This window comes from Mus caroli, unplaced genomic scaffold (genome assembly GCF_978045245.1).
Source record: "Mus caroli unplaced genomic scaffold, Mus_caroli_1 scaffold_10, whole genome shotgun sequence".
Classification (NCBI taxonomy): Eukaryota; Metazoa; Chordata; class Mammalia; order Rodentia; family Muridae; genus Mus; species Mus caroli.
In genome coordinates, this window is record NW_028227265.1 from 84265546 (window position 1) to 84286803 (window position 21258).

General features: G+C 42.0%; 1 protein-coding gene across 4 annotated transcripts in view; it reads right to left on the bottom strand.

Moving 5' to 3' along the window:
* Nucleotides 1-21258, bottom strand: part of Lrp2bp (LRP2 binding protein) — a 26383-nt gene continuing 5125 nt past the window's right edge. For 2 of the 4 annotated variants that reach the window (XM_021169518.2, XM_029480590.2), the window contains exons 2-9: nucleotides 15049-15169; nucleotides 14234-14346; nucleotides 13153-13266; nucleotides 9429-9571; nucleotides 9244-9349; nucleotides 6890-7113; nucleotides 4131-4305; nucleotides 1-2180 (exon numbers count right to left, since the gene is read on the bottom strand). In XM_021169518.2, the coding sequence (XP_021025177.1) occupies nucleotides 2115-2180; nucleotides 4131-4305; nucleotides 6890-7113; nucleotides 9244-9349; nucleotides 9429-9571; nucleotides 13153-13266; nucleotides 14234-14346; nucleotides 15049-15169 (1062 nt within the window). In that variant the 3' untranslated portion in view covers nucleotides 1-2114. Of the gene's footprint in view, nucleotides 2181-4130; nucleotides 4306-6889; nucleotides 7114-9243; nucleotides 9350-9428; nucleotides 9572-13152; nucleotides 13267-14233; nucleotides 14347-14531; nucleotides 15014-15048; nucleotides 15170-15483; nucleotides 15689-21258 lie in introns of those variants that run through there. The other 2 variants (XM_021169519.2, XM_029480591.2) reach the window with 2 other exon arrangements.

Here is a 21258-nt window from a genome sequence, read left to right on the forward strand (position 1 = left end):
TACACACAAAATAAAATTTAATTTTTCAAAGGAAAATGACATTCGATTTATAAATTAAGGTCATGCCAGCTAATATGCTGACAAAAGGGGGATTAAGATAACCTTAAAACCTATTGTTTTTAATACATTTCACAAACATGGCACTACACAATTAAAACATAACTTGTACTGTTTTCACTGTCACCTTTTTTTTAACAGATTTCATTGACAGTAAGATAGGCTGTTGCTAATTACTTGTTCTTTCTTTGTTTCTGAGACAGAGTCTCATTATACCCCTGGCTAACCTCAAACTCAAACGATAACCACCTGCCTCTGCCTCCCAAGTGCCACCTACCCTGCTAATTTAATGTTTATACAATACTTCGATGGGTGTCACAAACAAGGAAAAATGTCTGCTAATTAATTTCATAAGTATTTAGAAGTTTCTTCAAAGTGAAGGCGAGAGTATCAGAGTGAAGAGAAAATCTACAAAATAGGAAAAATTCTTCATCAACTAATAATAACTTTAATATCTATGCTATACAAATAACTACAAAAATTAAACAGTAAAACCCAGATTTATCCAACCAAGTAGATGGGCAAAAATAACTGCACTTTGCCCAGCTATATCACTCCTGGACAACACACCACACAGAGATAAGCATCCATATTTATCTCTGCACTCTTCCCAGCTAGGAAGTGCAACCAGCTTCCATTTACAGATGAGTGGAGGAAGAAAATGCAAGACCAACGCAGTAGACTGATGCATCCATAATGAAAAACAGCATGCTTTCAGGAAAATGGATGGGACTGGAAGGCATCATGTTAAATAAGACTTGAAGGGCAAACCCCTGTTTTCCCTGACATGGAACCAAGATTTGAGAATGTGTGTATGTGTAGAGCAGTGTTTGTATTTATCTCTGTGTGTTTATAGCTCATGAGAATAGAGGATCATAAGAGGAGGGGATCCCAAGGGAAGTGGGGAAGAATAGGAGAAGGCGAAATTAGCTGAAGAAAGGAAAGGGGCTGTGATGTCTTAGTTAGGCATCATGGTGGGCCTGTGGCTCAGGGGAAGGTGGGCAGTGAGGGAGGGGCTACTGGTGGTGTGAGATCCAAGGGAGGGAGAGTAGTGATGGAAGGGAGGGGCTGTCTATGGGGGTGTGGCTCAAGGGAGGGAGGGCGGTGAGAGAGAAGATGAGACCAGAGTATGGGAACACACATATGAGGATGTCATGAGGAAATCCATTTCTATGTGTTCTAACCTAAACATTGTTTATTAAGCAATCTTTTTCTAAGCTTAGATGCAATTCTTAGGTTAATACTTCTTATGAGGTTTTCCCATATTTTATCTCGTATAGAAATGTTTCTAGGATTTGCAAAAAATGTAAAAAAAATGAACTCAAACAAAAGCATATTACTATAATTCTTCATCTAGGAGTCTTAATGGTTTTGTTCATTAAATTAAGGTCTTTGAGGGTACATTTGGAGGGACATGATACTAAATAATTCCTTAAACCCCTTTTTTTAAAATTTACAAATTAGCCAATTATCTATAAGAATCTTTAAATAAGTTATAGAAACATCATACACTTTCTGCAAAAAGGATTTGAAAGTCTTATCGTTAAATTTCCTTTGGCCTTCATTTAATTTTCTGGAACATTTTAGATGACTAAATATATTTTAAATTTGAAAAATTCATAAAATTAAACAAATGCTAGAGAAAACATAAGAATTAAGCTTTCCAATTACGTTTTTAAGTTGGCAGCACATGTACTTTGGAAATGACAAAACTCAATCTGTACTAGGTAGTTACAGACACTGCATTTAATAAGGCAGAGAGGTACTTGCTCTTGGCATGTTTTCAAACCCAGTACAGCCCAGGCCACTCGACAGGCTAAGAGGTTGCTCTCGGAATACTCTTCCCAGCAATTTGATTGGTGTCTAAATTTTAGTTTGTAAAAATTACAGAATAAAAATATAAGAACAAAACTAAAATTTCTGTGAAATACCCTGGATAATGTAACAGGGATACAGATGTAGCTGCTGTAAACATACACACATTGTTTCAAATTAGAATTGATGGTCTTTGTTGAAATGCTTTGTAGTTTAAGTTCTTTGACAGAATGCATTGTGGTCTAAATTCTCTGGTGAATGAGTAAGGAGTGAAGTTCATCTGCCAATGTAGGGTTCAGACGGCAAGCCTTAAAGAGAGAAGAGAGTTAAGTAGTTGATAAATTCTCATTGCTTGGTTCTTCTGTCTTTTAAAAATAGACAAACAAACATATAATTTTAAAATTAAAACTAAAAACAAGAATTATTAAAACAAGAGAAATAGACATCAATTTGGTCTCAATTATGTAATCAGCCAAATCTATAATAATTTTATTTTAAAGTATAAATGTGTGTTATGCCTAACTAGTGATAAAGTGCCTGAGTCTAGAATGTCAAGTGTTTGGCAGAAACATCAGAGTTCTCTAGTATAGTCACCATTTTGAGTGGAAATTGTCTCTCAGAACCCAGGCCATTGGTTTTACAGGGTTTGTTTAGCTGTTTAAGAGAAAGCGTTTGTGTTTGTTTCGGAGACAGTGAGATCGAAGGCTCTTCTTTACATGAAGCTACCTTTTTCCTGCGCATACTTTATAATCACTGTAGGTCCTAGGAGAATACACAATGCTTAGAGAAGCCTAAAAGGCCGAGTCTAGGCTAACAGTGAGTGGAGAGCAGACAAGCCCTGGCCTGGGGTCTGCCATCTTACTGCCCTACCAATGGGGCAGCACTAACGTCCCCATCTCTGCCAGCACCCCCAGTTCAGGAATCTCCACGGTCAGGACCCGCAGGTTTAGCTCTCAGTGAAGCACACTCTGTATCTTTTCTCACACCTCATACAACTTCACTAGTTTGCTGCATCTTCGTGATCTCCACTTCATCAGTATCCTCCGTAGTACACAACGGCCCAACTGGGTACTGTGTTCTTCCCGCAGCGATGGTACACGCGACGGGGCTACTACCTCCCAAAAGGTGGGAAATGTTCTGCTATTGCTGTTGGTTTACTGATTTTCCAGGATATTTATACCAAATATCAGGTCATTCTACACTAGATGTTCTCCCATACTTTATCTACAAAGCATACTATGGATAATCTAGAACATGAAATTGTATTGGTTCTAGAGATTTATGGTACAGAAAATATTTAGATTTTTAGAAAAGTTACTTCATTCACACACCTTCCTTGCCACGATGGTGTGGTGGGACATACCCAGACATCAGTTCTGTGTGTTACTTTGGAAACTTGTTTAAAGCACAATAGTTGAGGGTTTCTAAACTGTGCACACTAGAATACTCTAGAGAGCTTTGGCAGACATGGTGGTTTCCTACTCCCAGGGACTATAAAGTAATTCTTCTGAAATAAGGCCTGGCACGAGCCTCTCATTCCAGGATCTCAGAGCCCACAGTGGCAGAATTGCCATGAGTTCGCGGCCAGCCTGGGCTGCACAGCAAAGAACCACATGTAGAGTTAATCAGAATGCCATTCAGATGTGTGCTCCTGAGCATCACAGACCGCAGCATGCATAGCTTCCTGCTTCAAAAGTCACTGCAGTTACTGTGGCAATACCCCTTTGCCAGCACCAGCGCCAGCCCCACCAAGAAGTCCTTGATCTCAAAGCGAGCGAATGGATTAAAATGGGAGAGGGTGGATAATACCTCACACTCAGGAAACTTTGTCATGGGTGCATTACTTTCAAACCTTCATTTAATAACAATATGAGAATGAAGATATACATTTAAAATGTTGTTGTTGGGGATTTGGTTCGGTTTGGGTTTTTTTGTATTTGTTTTATTTTTGGGTTTTTGTTGTCTTTTGTGTGTGTGTGTGTGTGTAGACAAACATTTAGGCCCTGGGGGCAATGATAGGCCTTTAGTTACTTACTGGTGGCAGCAGATTTAAGGAGAATAATTTACATCCAAATGGGACTTTTATCATCTGAGCTTAAATACGTTGACAAAAATCTCCCTGAGATGCGTGAACCTGCACAGACTCACCACTGTTATCTGCTCGGTGACTAGAAAGTGACCCCAAAGAGCTGTTGCACTCACAAGGAGAAGGCTGTGGTTTCTAGTTGGGAAAGCTTGTATTTGGTCCCCCCACTTACTTTAGAGTAGTAGTGCTTGGCAGATTCTTCGTCTTTCATGATGCCCAAGCCCAGCTGGAGACAGCGCGCGTGGTAGAAAGCCGCCATGGCCATGCCTTTGATGATAAATTCTGGGAGACAGTCCGTGACGTGGGCTATCATGGGGATGTCGTGGACTTCATCATAGTCTGCTATCCTGAAAGGATGTGAGATCGTGAGATTTAAAAGCATATCAGACATGGTTTATGTCTGCACAGAACAAGCTATGGAAATTCCGTGCGCAAAGTGATGTCCCTGCCCTTTTGGGGGTTTGCTGTGTGGTGAGGCTAATACAACCTAAGTCTCCTAAGAGCAGTGAATGACCAACCTGATCACAGCTTCCTGTGGAAATACTCAGAGGGATTGGGTTATCCATTAGGAAAATATTTCCTTATTAATATTTTAAGTATACTTATCATCTTGTGGATAAATCAAGTAGGGATTAAAAAGAATTCTATAATCCCTGTGTAGAGTCAGAGTCCCTTTGTGACTGAAGTACCTAAGGAATGTGTATTTTTAACATGGGCACAGCCATCTCTGGGACTCCAAGGCCTCAGAGCCGTGGGACAGTTAGTAAAGCTGTTCACACATTTGGGCCAGGCTGAAAAGACATTGCAGTGGTCTCCTCGGGAGTCCAAGTATGAGTGTTCATGATGACTGACTGCTGTGTGCAAAGACTAGCAGCTCCGGCTCCTCCTCCTCCCAGATATTTACAGCTGAAGACTTCTCTATATAGATACTTCCAACCGAAACAACACACAGAAGTGTTAGCAGAACCCCAGCAGGTCCCAGCTTTGTCGTGTGTGTGTGTGTGTGTGTGTGTGTGTGTGTGTGTGTGTGTGTGTGTCTGTCCTTTTTCAGTTCCTCCCTGTCTCTCACCAGGACCCCAGGATCCAAGCTTGTAGTTGTCTCTTGCCCTTTGTGGCACTTTCTCCCACCCTTCTCTACCCTTTTCCCACCCTTCCAAACTCCTAATACTGATAAGAGAAAAAAGGGAGAAGATAGAGAGGAAAGGAAGGAGAACCCTGAATAAAGTCAGGGACTGGAAAGGGGGACATTATCATTAGACTACTTTTTGCTGCTGAGAGCCATTAGGTCCTTAAGGCAAGTTTGATCTTTGTCATCAGGATATCTGATTCCTTTTCTTCTTTGTGTACAACTACTTAACAAACTTTTGACTAACCACCAACCAACAAGTCACCTCTTGGGGCCCAAGCATTTATATACCCTCTGAATAGTACCCAGAATTCCAAACGTCACACAAGCACAGAAACTATCTGCAGCTGGTAAAAACCACTCCCCTACTGGAGCAAATCATAGTCAGCTGCTGAAGAAGCCCCATACCCCACCCACACCTGGGATTAAAACAAAAGTAAGCCCCTCTCTCTCTCCTCTCTCTCTCTCTCCTCTCTCTCTCTCTCCCTCTCTCTCTCTCTCTCTCTCTCTCTCTCTCTCTCTCTCTCTCTCTCTCTCTCTCCTCCTCCTCCTCCTCCTCCTCCTCCTCCTCCTCCTCCAGTGGAAGGATCCAGCCAGCTCCCTCATGTTGCTTTCTGACCTTCACAAGCACGCTGTTACTACTTTTATACAGCATGGATAAATATTTGTAAGAGAGAGGAGAGTACTACTCAGCTATTAAAAACAATGAATTTATGAAATTCTTGGGCAAATGGATGTATCTGGAGGATATCATCCTTAGTGAGGTAACAATAATCAGCCACCAAACGCAGACACTAATGCATACGCCAGCAAGATTTTGCTGAAAGGACCCTAATATAGCTGTCTCCTGTGAAGCTTTGCTGGGGCCTAGCAAACACAGAAGTAGATGCCCACAGTCAGCTATTGGATGGATCACAGGACCCCCAATGGAGGAGCTAGAGAAAGTACCCAAGGAGCTGAAGGGGTCTGCAACCCTATAGGTGGAACAACAATATGTACTAACCAGTACCCCCCAGAGCTCGTGTCTCTAGCTGCATATGTAGCAGAAGATGGCCTAGTCGGCCATCAGTGGGAAGAGAGGCCCCTTGGTCTAGCAAACTTTATATGCTTCAGTACAGGGGAAAGCCAGAGCCAAGAAGTGGGAGTGGGTGGGTAGGGGAGCAGGGCGGGGGGAGGGTATAGGGAACTTTTGGGATAGCATTTGAAGTAAATGAAGAAAATATCCAAGAAAAAAAGAGAGAGACAGAGAGGAGCTTTATGGACTCAGCAAAGGTTCCAAAGAATTCATAAACCATTTGTTTAGGTCTTTGATCAATGCCAGCACCTCACAATCACGAAGCATTTTCCAATCACACAGTGATGGAGCTGTATGAGTGGAGAATGGAGAGAGACCGAGACTTCTTAGTAGGCATGTCTAAAGTTGTGTTTCCACTGAGAAACCCGCTTCAGCTAATAGCTCTGAAATCCTGAAGGTGAGTGGTCCAGAACTGTATGTGCCAGTGTGGTCATAACTAGTCCTACTGGCTATTTCCTTAAAATTTAACTGGTTTAAATTTCCAGTTTTCGGTGGCATCTAAGATCATCGAGCAGCTGTCATCTTGACGCTGCAGGAAGTTTTGTTGGGCAAATCAGGCATAGAACACCAAGTGGTTAATGCCAAGATAATACCAAGAACACCAAGATAAGTGCCTCTAGCTTGTCATTCACACATTGCTGTGGCTTGAAAATGTCCCCTGCAACACTATCTGTTATAAACCACCCATCTGTGTTGGTGGGATAGCAACACAAAAGGAACTCAGAGTCACCTTTTGGAAAACGAAACACACTTGGTAAAAAACTTCATCTTGTAGTAGTATTCCACGAGAGTCCCCTGGGCATAGACATTCCCTCGCTCAGCTGCTTCCCGTAAGCAGTGCAGGGCGGCATCAGTGTCTTGGCGGATTCCCTGTCCATAAAAGTACATGAGACCAAGTGCACCTTGGGACTCCAGACTTCCATTGCCACAAGCTTCCGAATGCCAGAAAAATGCCTGAGAAATCACAAGTTCATTTTATTAACAGCATGACGAAATTATGAGAGTTCTAGAAAGAAAAAAATTCTAATTATAATTGTATAGTTATTGGATATATCTCCAGGAATGAGTCCTACAGGGTTGTCCTAGACTATATGTAGATATAAGGGCATGGGAGCCATGTGCTAAGTTCCAAGGTGAGTTCCACAGGTCAGCATTGCTCCTGGCAGAGGAAGGTCCTTTGTCTTGGGTTTCAAGGTCTACAAGTTTGGCGGAGTAAAGGTGGAAAAGGTCTAACCTAGGAAGTGAGGGAAGGCCTGCACCTGCCAGGATACGAACTCAGAGAGTTGGAGCCTGTGCATGTCTTCCTGTTGCTATGACCAAGCGCCTGACAACCACACCTACGGGAAGGAAGGCTTAGTTTGGCTCCCGGCTCCCTCCCTCAGCGGTATCGAAAGCTTGGCAACAGGAACAGGAGGTAGCTGGATGCTCATGTTGCCTCCACATACAGGAAGCAAAGGGGGGGGGGGGTAGGAAGTAGAACCAGGCTCTAAAACCTCCAGCTCTGCCTCCTTCCTCCTCCTCCAGAGAGGCTCCACTCCAGAGAGGTTTCAGAGAGGCGAGATTGCACAGCTCTCCAAAACAGCAGCACCAGTCTGGACCAAATGTTCAAACACAGGAGTCTACGGGATCACTTCACACTCAAACCCCAGGAGAGTTCCGGCTGGAGTTCACAGGTGCTGGCTGCCAGGATCAAAGGCAACCTAGGCTGAGCATCGTTTGTGTTTGTATTTTCTCATTTCAATGTCCCGGATACCTGACATGTCAGTTCTCTCCTTTCTCGTGAGGGTTCTGAGAGTCAAACTCAGGTCGTCAGGCCTCATGGCAAGCCATTCCGGAGGGCCCAGCTTTCTTGTTTATGTGGTCTGAGGGTCTAGTCTGAGGAATAGAACCACCCACATTTAGAGGAGGTCCTCTGATGATGTCATCCTAATCTAGGCAATTTCTCACACATAACTGCTTTGATCCTTGGTAATTATAGAATTAATTAATTAATCCTGATTAATTATCACGTGATCATTTACCTAACACTGAATCTGACTTAAAGTAAGTCCACGTGGTTGTTGGAACATTCCTGACTGTTACCTGCCTTTAGGAATTTGCTGGACGGTGGTGGCGAATGCCTTTAATCCCAGCACTTGGGAGGCAGAGGCAGGCGGATTTCTGAGTTCAAGGCCAGCCTGGTCTACAGAGTGAGTTCCAGGACAGCCAGGGCTAAATAGAGAAACCCTGTCTCGAAAAACAACAACAACAACAAAAAAAAGGGAATTTGCCATTAACCCTTCACTGACCAGTCGGACTCGGCCCTACATGTCCTTCTCATAGGATTTTTTCCAGTCATTTTTGTGAGAAAGTATTTTGTCAGAAATACAGTGGCTTTAGCTTTTAAATCCTCGTGTGGTTTACTCACGAGCAACCTTTAGTGCTTCCTCAAATCAAAGGAAGCTTTACTTTAATCGTGCTCAAAGGAGTCTGGCCATTATTTCAGGACTAGTCCTCTTTCCTTTTTCTTTCTTTTTCTTTTCTTCTTTAAAGTTTTTGCTTTGTTTGTGTAACCTTTTCTAGCATACAACAGGGTCTCACATCCATAGTCTCCTTTGGTAAAAGCAGGAAGGCAGAGACTGTTGAGTTGGGAAAGGTTTGAGCTGAGCTTTGAGATTTTTTTTTTTTTTTTTGATGCTCAATCTAGACTGTAGATTTGATTGCGCTGAGAGACTGTGAGACAATGAAGCACACTTCTGGGTGGAGAGAAGCACTGCTGGAAGGGAGCACCCTGTCTCTGCTTCGCGCCTGCAGTGAGGTGAGCACCAAGTTGCTCTGTCAGATATTTGTCAAGACGATGGGAAGCCTGACACAAGAGCCTGAAGTGGGAGCTCCTTCACCTTGTGTAGGAGATGTTAGCCATACATACTCAAGCCTACTCGTTCCACACTGTCTTCTCCGAAGAGAGCTGGTGAAACAATATTAATCAAGATACTCTGCTAGCATTAAAGGAGGGAGGTTGAGGTGTAGTTCAGCATAGGCGAGGCTGGGTATTCTGCCAGAACCAAAATAAACACAAGGTTTTAAATGGGACCGGGCAGTTACCTTTTCCAACTCTTTTGGCTCTTTCATTGAATAAAACAATCCTAGAATACTTTGCGCCTTCACGCTAGCTTTTGGGTTTCCATTGTCAGCAGCAAGCAGCCACAGTCTGAAAGAGACAACAAGGGAGGGTTAGTGTTTGGTTGGGCATTTTAGCAGCACAAATGCTTAACTTGAAGAAAGAGTACCTCTCTGCTTCCTCATCCGATCGCTTCACCCCTTTTCCTTCAAAATAAGCTCTCCCGAGGTTGTAAGCAGCAGCAAATTTCAAGTGCATTGTCTGGGGGCATGAAGAGTCGAGGATCTTCCTCATATACTTCACTCCTTTTTCCTTCCACAAAGGAAAAGAACAAGGAAACAAAAACACGAGGGTGTGTACAAATCACAAATCTATGCTTAAGAGTATAACCAACTGCTCTGGAGTTTCAGGGATAAAGATAAGCAAGGAGGGGTTTTGTAAATGTGCTGGTCAGGCATTCCTGTGGGCTGTGGGGTATATGTCTTCCACTTTCTCTCCATCTGACCTGTGCACAGTGTGACAAACATCTCCCGTGGGTAAAGGCACATACATGTGAATAAACTCAACCATCTCAGTTTGATCCCTAGAAGCCACACAGTGCAAGAAGAGTTCTCCTCTGACATCTGTGTGTGCGTGCGTGTGTGCGTGTATGTGTGTGTGTGTGTACTATGCTGCTCTTCCAGAGGACTCTAGATTGATTCTAGTTTGATTCCCAGTGCCCAAGTTGGTGGCTCATATCCAGCTGTCACTAATCCCCACAGGCACCTGTGCATGCATGCCTGCACACAAACACACACACGCACAATTAAAATAACCATAAAAATAAAATAATAAAAACAACAAATATATAATAAAATAAAATTTAATAAATAATGAAATAATAAAATAAAAATAACAAAATAAAAGAGCACCACTAAGGCATCCCCTTAGGCCACCAAAAGGTCACCTAAGTTGACAGTCCCTCGGCTGGCCGACTTCCTTTCTCTCAGAATCTGCCCCTTCAGTTTTTCCAGTCCAGACTGTGTCTATTCCATGGCCTTACTACTCTTCAGAAATGACTTGGGTTAGCTAAACCAAGTCAACTAAATTGCTGGCTTTGGACGGGTTCCTTCCTGACCCATGCACCACAGTGTCCAGTCATTTCTGGGTCTGCAGAAATGTTTGTCTGATTTCCTCTCTTTTGATCCTTGGTCATCATTTAAGTCTCTGTTTGAATGTGACTCCTCTGTGTGGCGTTCTGTAATCAATGCAATGCCCTTTGGTTTCTCAACCAATACCTGCCATTTTAAACCCTCCCTATAGCCCCAACTTTGTTCTCTTGGCCTGACTGCTAATCATGACGGTAGGAGGACATAGCAGTCAGCCTAAGGCTAGGGCCCCTAATAGAGGTCTGTTGGGAGCCTTGAGTTTAGTTGGTAACTTCAACTGTCGAAGCTGGACCATTTGGAAGAGCACACAAGGTAAGGTGCCAAGGCGCTGTCTTCTCACATGTTCAGAATCCCACAATGATGCTTTCGGTCTCCCCTCTTCTCCTGTTGCGCTCCCATGGAAACTGTTAGTGGGTGAATTAAATCCCCACATCCTTTTCTTCACTCCCTTTGCTTTCCCTGCCTAAACTTTGTGGTCCCATGAAGCCCTCTTTAGTGAAGGTAATACATTGAATCTCCCAATATATTATTAAATATGTATAATATTAAATACATTATAACACTAAATATGTTATAATATTAAATATAATGTTAAATACATATAATGTTAAATATGTTCTGATGTTAAATATTTTATATTAAATACATTATAATATTAACTATGTGTAATGTTAAATATTTTATATTAAATATAATATTAAATGCATATAATGTTAAATGTTCTAATATTGAGATATATTATAATATTAAATATAATATTAAATACATATAATGTTTGGTATATTATATATTAAATATGTTATAATATTAAAAGCATTACAGTGCTCAAATATGGAGATGGCTTTGTTTTTACTTTTTTAGCTTCATCATTTCTATACAGTCACTACTTTATAGTTCAGAGAACCCACAACTTTTCTAGTTCTATCATTTTTCTGGCCACAGGTCATCCCCCAGCATGAGCAGGAAGGCTTTGTCTCAGAAGATAGACTCTTTCTGTAGTAAAGTTCCTTGAAAACCCACTGACATTAAGGCCTTGATAACAGTGTCCGCATGGGTCCACAAGGACAGATATTCACCCAGTCTGCTATATAGATCTGACCTGGGCATACTGCAGTGAACAAAATAGACAAACCTCCTGACCTGTGAAACTGTGTCCCAGTGAGGGATAAAGAAATTAAAGAGAAAACAAATCATTAAGTAGCCACCACAGGTATGAAGAAATGATGAGTGCTATTTCATAGTCCAACCACAGCAGGCTTCTAAGGAGAAGAAAGCTCAATAATTACCAGGACTGACAAAAAGCAAATGGAAGAATGATGATGATGCTCTGCGGGAGAAAGATGGGAACCAATCTACTTGTCTTCCAGGAGAAGACAAAGCAAACAGAACACATAGAAAGAGGCAAGAACAGGGTAGAAAGGAGTTGATAAGGTTTGGAGAAACCATGAGATAGCTCCACCAGGAAGCAATCCCTTATGGATGATAACAGAAATGAACAAGACGCAGATTAAAGTTGGTGGTTTATTATCTCTTTGGTGAGTTGAAACTGTTCCTTTTTTGATAAGTGCTTTCTGGTTAGATATGAATATTTTTAAAGATTTTAGAAAGATGTACCCACCATGACTGTAATTTCCTTAGTACTTATTTCTAAATTCCATGTTAAATGACCCTTTAACAATAATTGTACCTCTTGAGCCTTGACATGATTTAAGTGTAAACAGGGGAGCACTGGGTGAGGAAGCAGAGATAAATGAAAGCCAGTCCTTAGAAGTCATTTACATGCTAGAGAAAGGCATGGAAAGCTGCAGAGCTAATATCTCATGAGGTTGTCTGTATCAGCAGCTCCTTCACCCATAGTTCCTCTGAAATAAGGGAAAATATTTTCGGCAGCAGGTTGAGAGCTGATGATAGCAAGGAATCTTCTTGTGGTAGAGTATAGAAGTTTATAAATGACCCTCAAACACTCACACTGTGCAGCTAAGAAAACCTACGGCAAATCGACAATGTCACTTCTCAGCCAAGATGATCAAAACTCTCCTCACACACAATGCTTGCTTTCCACTTTGGCTTCTCCAATTTGAAAACTATAGACATTTGTACAATTTGTAAAGTATGTAAGAATTCTTTTATGTAAGTTTTATGTAAACTTTCTAATGTGAGAGTTGGTGGGAAAGCTTTAATCTTTTCCAGAAACCGAGAAGGCCACATTGGGAACTGTGAGAACCAGGCTCAGAGAAAGGATCAGAGTGCATGCTCTTCCTGCAGCACAGTAAAGTGAACTCAGTGGTAAACGATGTTTTCCAGGAGAGATGAAACGGTTTGAAGTGGCAATGGATGTTATCTCACCAGACCTGCTCACCATGTGAACAAAAATATAGAGGCACCGTCAACATGAGGATAACTCCTTGTTGTTCACAAGGAGGAAGAAATAATTGGAAAGATAGAGCATGCCTGTAGTAGTTGCGGATGGTCATTCAAGTTCAATATTGTTTCTGACAGTTGAATCTAGTTATGTCAAGAAGCTGCTAGTTTAGGTTTGGACCTGAATGGGGACAAAGTGGGAAGGGACCAAAAGAAATTAACTTTGTCTTTTATATATGTGTGCAGTGACATCAGTATCCGTTAGAATACTGAAAGTGGTATATTAATATGTTAAAATAGAGATTTTTAAAAATATAATTCAATTGCATCAGGTAGCCCATTGGTAGTGGAATCTTAAGTACCGTGGACAAAATGATAACTTACAGCATTTGCAGTGGTCCCCAGGCCATCATAATACATCACTCCTAGCTGATAAATTGCTTGATGGTCTTTCTCCTGGATTTCCTCAAACTGCGCTAAGGCTTCTTCATACCAGCCCTGAAAGCCACAGAGAGTATTTAATTTTATTATGTGTTTATAGTAAACCCAAACAGAAGCATACAATGGTCATTCCTGCCTAAGGTCACAGTTAACAAGTGATTCGGCCATATTGGAACTGAAGGCCCAAATGGAGAAGACAGTGGCTTAGGCCATCAGGCCATGCCATCTCAGAGAGGTTGTGGAAACAAGCCTTCAGAAGGTTTTTATTTATAGAGTAAATGAAGGCACAAGTATCAAAAGGTTAGAGAAAACCGAGTCTGTGACTCAAAGGATCCAGAGGGACTCTACGCAATCCTTTGGAATTCAGTGAATAACTGACACACTATTACTGGACCTGAAGGGAGAGCACACAGAAGGTTTTTCTCTCTACCTACAGAGCTATCCCCCCATGGTGTGGATAATAAGGCAATGGTCTCCTCGTGCTGTACAGGATATATGAGGAGCTACTTCTCATGCCCAATAATCAGGGCTTTCAATTATTGTTCCTATGCAAATAGCTTGTTAATGATACTACATATTACAAATAAAACCACAAAATTGACAGGATAAAGATGGATTTCTCAAAATGATGCCCTTAGAATAATCTTTCTGAAGAAGGTTCAGATGTCTGCTTAATCTTATATCTGTGTGCCACAACCACAACCTATGTGATTTTGCAGAATTTCTCTGACAAAACAGTGTAAGAGACTCATTTGAAAGTTTGCAGGGACCACCTTCTGCCTCTGCTTTGTGTGTGTGATGCTCAGATGGAATCCAGGGTCTTATCAACCCTTTTCAACTACTTTACTAGTACACTAACAGCCCCAACAATTAATCCTAAGAATACAATTATACCAAGAAGAAGAAGAGGAGGAAGGAGGAGGGGGGGAAGGGGAAGAAGAAGAAGAAGAAGAAGAAGAAGAAGAAGAAGAAGAAGAAGAAGAAGAAGAAGAAGAAGAAGAAGAAGAAGAAGCACTATTGTTACCTCTTCAAAATAGAGTTGGCCTCTTAGAAAATATGCCATAGCATCCCCTCTTCTTATTCTTTCTTTCAGGAACTGCAATGCTGTATCCACCAAATTAGCGTGGCAGTAATAATCTGATTCAGAAAGGCAAAAACTGTGTTAGCTATATGATGTGCAGGTTCTCTCGTGAAGCCACACGTAATGTAGAATTCATTAGATGCCGTTAATCTCAGCCTCTTTCCAACTTCTCGTTCCTAAAGCTTAGCTCAGAGAAAGAACATAACCTAAACAGAATCATGATCACAGCACCAACACACACCTGGCATAATCAAGAAGTGTTTATTGTGCTTGGGTGAGAGGGTTCGCTGGCCAGGTAGTTACTCCAATGCAGTCTCTGCCTGCACTGGGCAAAGCTGTCTGTGAGTGAGTTAAACTCTTAGCCTGAGCCATTTTAGGACTACTAATCAAATGGGCTGGCCATCTCCAGTTTAGTTTTTACAAGCTTATGTAAAAATAGCTTTCAATATCCATTTGAAATTAAGCACAGCGTTGCGCTCTCTGAGGGAAGCAACATCTGGCGTCTCTTTTTTAGAACGAGTCCTTAAGTGCTGGGGGGTGAAAATGTAATCAGGCTTGAATTGTGAAACACCTCCAGGATCAGCTTGCTGTCTGAGTACGAAGGTCACTAATTTCCAGGAAAGCCAGAAAGGAGTATAACATTAACTACCTCCTGGAAACCAGTGGCATGGGTTTTTGTTTGTTTTGTTTATTCTGAGCTCACATGGAATTTCAGTAAAAATATTTTCCAAGCAAGAATTTACTATTCAGATGTATACCAGGCTTTTCCTTCTTCCACTGGAAGAATTTCTGTTGTTTGGCAGCATACTGAGACAGAGAGAAAGGGTTTTTGGGCAACTTCTCGCTGCTCAGCTTCATCCTGTCTCCACAATGTGGGTCCTGTAAGGAAGAACACATAGGCGGTTACAATTTCTCCTCCCGGGAAAGCACCAAGGGAGACTTCACTCCCCATCATAGAAGCATCTGCCCCACATTGCCTGGCCAAGGGGCCCTGTGAGCTAGCAACAAATCCCGTCTGGCTCAGGATTCACACACGGCAGGGGGCGTCCTGTCATTTCCAACTGCTGCCACTCAGTGGCAACAGACTACACCGCTCCCAGTCGCTGCTCCTGTCAGGGAGGACTTTCCTGTTGCCCTTTAACTGAAACTGGCCAGAGTAATCCGTCTCGGATGACAGGATGCGTCTGTTTTACCTGGGAATACACTGTGTTTTAGCTCTGTTGCTCAGTTTTCTCTTCCAGTCTGTACTGGATTGCCATGTTACCAGATGGACCACTGCTGCATGGTAAATCAGAGCCTTCATATAAAATGTAGGGGCCACCTCATTTGGGTTGAAGGAGTCCAGGTTGGCCTAAGCTGAGAGTAGTGAAGACAGCAAACTCTGTTGTTGCTATGCTTTTTTTTTTTTTTTTTTTCTTTCTCTTTTGGTCTTTGACATTCTACTGGTTCAACTTACTTCCACCAATCAGGAGCCAGCTCCCAGGCCAGGTCTCTCTGATTGGTGGTCTACAGAAGTTCTTCAGAGAAGCTTTCTGTGATTGGACAGCTGCATTTACATACTTACAGGATACTATTTTAGGCAATACGCTGCTTCATTGGGTGAGAGTGGAACTCAAAAAAATAAATAAATAAAAAAAATAAAAAAAATAAAAAAAATAAAAAGACATGTTTTACTAACTAAGCAAAAAATAAAAAATAAAATCACTGAACTGTCTGTATGTGGGAGGAGTTAATTAAGAGCTAATGTCTTTATCTGTAGTTTGAAATAAAGGTTCTTAAAGTGTCCTTTCCTTGATATACAAAGTTAATGGGCCCAGCATGGTGGCTAAATGTCTTTAATTCTGGCACTCAGGAGGCTGAGGTTAGCAGATCTCTGCTAATACAAGGCAGCCTGGTCGACATAGTGAGACCCTATCCACAACCAGACAAAAAACAAAGTTGCTGGTTACTGGTTTGGAGAGGTGGTTTCAGCAGTTAAGAGCACCAGGGTTTAGTTCCCAGCCCACCACAGGGCATCTCACAACTGTCTGTAATGTAGTTCCTGGGGATTGGATGCCCTCTTCTGACTTATTCAGTCACTAGACACATGTGCCTAGTGTACATGTACACACATGTATCTCTCTAGTGATACACATACACACATGCAGTCAAACCACTCATACACATAAAAATAGAAAGAAATTAATTAAAACAAAACAAAACAACAACAACAAAACAAGTCAAAGTGTTTCCAGAGGATCTGAACTTGGTTCCCAGAAGCCACCTTGAGTGGCTCCCAACCACCTGTAGCTCCAGCTCTAGAGAGTGACCACCCACTTCTCGGCTCTGCTGGCACCCCTCACATGTGACATATATGCATGCAGACACACATACACATACTCATAAGAATTAATCTTTAAAAAGTAAAGTAATTGAATTATGTATATTGCAAAACCTAAGTTTCCACTATAGAATATAAAGTTCCCAATGAACAAAGCCACATGAGTAAGATATATAGAAGAAAGCAATCCAAATATGACAGCCTACTGTCAACCACCACTCACAAACTAGATGAAAAGACATTATTTCTCTGGAGACATTAATACAGTGTGCTGCTATCTAACAAGGTTTAGAGCAGTGGTTCTCAACCTTCCTAATGCTGCGACCCTTTAATACAGTTCCTCATGTTGTGGTGACCCCTCCAACCATAGCATTATTTCTTTGCTACTCCATACTCTAGTTTTGATAACTGCTATGAATTGTAAGTATCTGGTATGTAACCCCAAGGGCTCATGGTACATGGGTTGAGAACCACTGGATTAGAAAAACCTCGGAAAACTCAAGGAAGGGCATCAGATATGAAACAAAGCATAAACAGCATTTGCATAAACAACACAAACCTCATTTAAACTCATGTTGGTTTTTTCTGGCTACAATACTGCACATGGTTTCTGTCATTTTAGCGACTTAAAAAGAAGTATTTCGGCCAGGCATGGTGGCGCACGCCTTTAATCCCAGCACTCAGGAGGCAGAGGCAGGTGGATTTCTGAGTTCGAGGCTAGCCTGGTCTACAAAGTGAGTTCCAGGACAGCCAGGGCTATACAGAGAAGCCCTGTCTTGAAAAACCAAAAAACAAAACAAAAAACAACAACAACAAAAAAGGAAATATTTCACAGGATCTGAAAAAGAAGAAGAATAATTCACTCAGCTTCTACGAAATGTCAAGTTTTTTTTCTTTTTCTAGGTGCTATATAAGTATTGATTTCTATAATACTTGAGGAAATGGAGATCGTTATGAACACTGTTGAATACAGGCGGAGCCTGTCAGGGCAGAGAGCTGATGTACCTAATCTCAGAGGGCTGGTTAGCAAGGGCACCCTATCCACCTATGTGTTATGTTGTTTTATCTCTTAAAACAACAAGCGAAGCAAATGTCATCTTTAATGTGTTAGAAATGTGTGCCTTCTACTTTAAGAAGATGGTCATTCTGAACACACTGGCTCTGCAGTCTGTAGAAGTCCGTGCTACATCCTCTCACGTTTGTCCCCTGGAACAGGACTGACAACCCGTGCTGCCAACACATGCCTCTTGGAGGAGAAACAAAGGTAGTATGAAAGGGAGCCTGCTGCTTGCTTTGGGAATTTTCTCCGAACTCTTGGCCCCGTCCCATACTGTTCACTGCAGCTGTCTTCCTACTTTTTGACTTTAATCCATCTCTCTGAATTGTCTCATAATAGCTATCAATGTTCTCCCACCCCAAGGCCTGATCATGGTCCCTATAGTCACGAGGCTGTCTCTAGGAGAGCTGTTTTCTGAGGGGTCATTTCTGCTCTGATTTCTAGCAGGAAGGGCTGCTAGAAGAGGGTAATTCAGGTTTAGTACTTTATAAGATGAGGAAAGAGAACTTAGAAGAGATTTAAAATTTGAGGTTATGTATTTATTCTGCCAAATTTTGACATTAAGCATAAAAATCACCAGAAGCTTACCAGCAGTGTGCCTACTATGTTGTGAACCTGGAACATCCTGTTATAGAAACTGGGCATTCATTCATAGCATAATCGGAAAAGAATCCATGATTTTGAATTGTTTTATATTTATTTATTAGTGTGTGTTCATGCTTGAGTGCAGAGGGCAGAGAACAAGCTGTAGGAGGTCAGCTTTCCCCCACTTCTACCATGTAGGACCTGGGGTCAAATTTGGATGCTAAAGGCTTGGCACTAAGTATTCTTACCCCTGAGCATCTCCATAGCCAGAACCTGGGACTTTGTGAGGAAGAGTAGGTGACACACATGCAACATTCCCTTCTTGGCTCCTCTTTACCCCTTCCTATGCCTCTAAAGTCAGCTGCTCTGAATGCTAACTGACAACAGTTCACACCACCTCTTTCTATAGATTTATCCTTAGTAAGTCATGAGTCTGACAGACAAACCACTTAGATTACTGCCCTAGTAAAAGAGGCAATCCATGTGGAGCACCCCTGCACGTTCCTGTTGACTGTAAGAATGCAAAGTCCTGTTGTATTCTTCCTGGAGCCTTTCTTAGGCATGGGCTTAAAGGATAAGGTCATGTATCTACATAGTCTTGCCTGTTAGAGGCATTAAATTGCCCAAGCTTAGGATGCCTTTCATAATGCTGTCTTCTGGGTGTATCAGCACCCTAGGGACCTTCTGGGTGTATCAGCATCCTAGGGCCTTCTGAGTCACCTCCATGAAAACTGGGGAATAGGGTGGGCTACAGAACTGGCTCAAATACCAGGCTGACAAACCTGAGTGTGTCGTTTACAGTGAGCAATAAAGTCATCTGTCTCTGACCCAAGAGTCTGGTCTTCTGGCAGTATCCATGAGACAAACTAGTAACTGTCATGTATCAACTGAAAATATAATCTATTCGACACAAGTGAGAGAAAGAAAAAGCCATTCTCACTGGAAACTCAGGACAATATTGAAGCAGGCAGTGAGTATCAGTTTCTTTTCTTTCCAGAAAAGCCCATTTGTTTACTTAGAGCACTTGCTCCCATGCCCTTCTTTGGGAAGTGGCAAGTGCACACCATTCTCTGAAATGAGAAGGAAAGATAGGAGTAAAGATGACTATTACAACCCGCTAGGCTATAGTAAGTAGTCACTGAGAGCCAAATCCAGTTTTCCTTTAAGTTTTCCCCAATTTACCTTGTATTCTGTTAACAATAAAACTGATGAACATTCTAAATTCAAAATCTTGATGGTAATTGCAAATTAAGATTTGTATATTCTATCTATCCTTTCTTCTTCTTCTTCTTCTTCTTTTTTTTTTTTTTTCCAGACAGGGTTTCTCTGTGTAGCCCTGGCTGTCCTGGAACTCACTTTGTAGACCAGGCTGGCGTCTAACTCAGAAATCTGCCTGCCTCTGCCTCCCGAGTGCTGGGATTAAAGGTTTATTAAAGATTTATTATTTTTTTTTAATTTTGTGAGTACACTGTAGCTGTCTTCAGACACACCAGAAGAGGACATCGGACCCCATTACAGATGGTTGTGAGCTACCATGTGGTTGCTGGGAATTGAACTCAGAACCTCAGGGAGAATAATCAGTGTTCTTAATCACTGAGCCATCTCTCCAGCCCCTATCCTGTCTTTTATCGAAGCAGTTCCTGTTTGGAAACCTGTGTTAGCCAGTTATGGCTGCTAGGTCCTTTTATGAGTTCAGTATTGGGTGTTGGAACAGGCACACTGAGCCCAAGGTCTGTGTGCAAAAAGCATGTCCCAGGCCAAAATTAATAGACACTTGAAAGGCACTGTAGACAGGAAGAAGTAGGTGATTCCTCAGAGACAAGAGCTGTGTCCCTCAGAGGGAATGGGGCTCTTTTTATGACAATAAAGAGCGTACCTGGTTTTGCCTCCAGGGTCAGTTGAGTAGGGTTATATTTGCATACAGTTCACTATTTGGAGGTAGTCTGCTTTATACACTACAGTTCCTCCCAGACTGGCTATGTGAGGAGAGGCACCAGTGACTATGGTTTGTATGTCTAATAGTTTGTCTGAGGCAGCCCAAATCACTGAGTCAGGATCAAGCAGTCAGAGTCTGTCTGTTCTGTGGGGGAATTTTGCTTTCTATTTTTAGCCCCCTTATTTTTGCACTTTTACACCAGGGATTAATCTTGGAGCCTCACTTATCAGGCAAACACTCTACCACTGCAGTTTTATAGGCTCTTTTCTTGGTGGATTCCATTCAACACGCAATGGTAAGTAGAAATGCATATGGTGATTGTCTAGAAGCTACATAGACTGTTTGCATGGGAAAGCTCATGCTGCTGTTGTAGAAAGATGACTGACGTTTGGAGATCAGGGAGTAAAGCTCTTTAGTATGGAAAATCGTTCCTTACCCTCCCAGTGTGGCAACAGCTGAGCACAGAAACAAAACAAGAGTCTGAAGCAGCAAAGTTTATGTTGTCCTGTTGTCCCAGTGACTAGGAGGAACGCATCAAGCAGAGAAACTCAACTATCTAGAAAACAATTCTGAGAGATGCACAAGGTTGCTTGTCCCTGCCCCAGGTCCTTAGAGCCTTCTCAGGCTACAGGAAGTTCCAGCTGTCTCTTTAGTCTTCTGGGGAAGGTGTTTCTTTCCCAGAGAAGTCACAGATTTTGATTTTAGAACAAGACAGAGAGGAGATGTTTTCTATGTTTTCTAGGAGGAAAAGGTGGTCTTCTGTTTGAGACTTGGGGTTGGGTGGGGTACGCTCCTGCTCTCACTGTTCCAGTTTCAGTCTGAAATGTCCTCTCCTGAGTCACACAATCAGCTGGTGGAAGGCTTCAGGAAGTTTCAAAGGTGGAATCAATACTTCACTTTGGATCTTATCTTAGGTGTATTTTATTGCTGGCCAAACTCTCTCCACTCCTTCCCATCCCTACCTAGTCAACTTTTCCGGTAAAAATTTGAATCTCATTACATTCTCCCCCCCTTCCCCCCAAGGAAAATGCATGCATAAGATTGATCAAAGACTGTAGCCTACAATATAT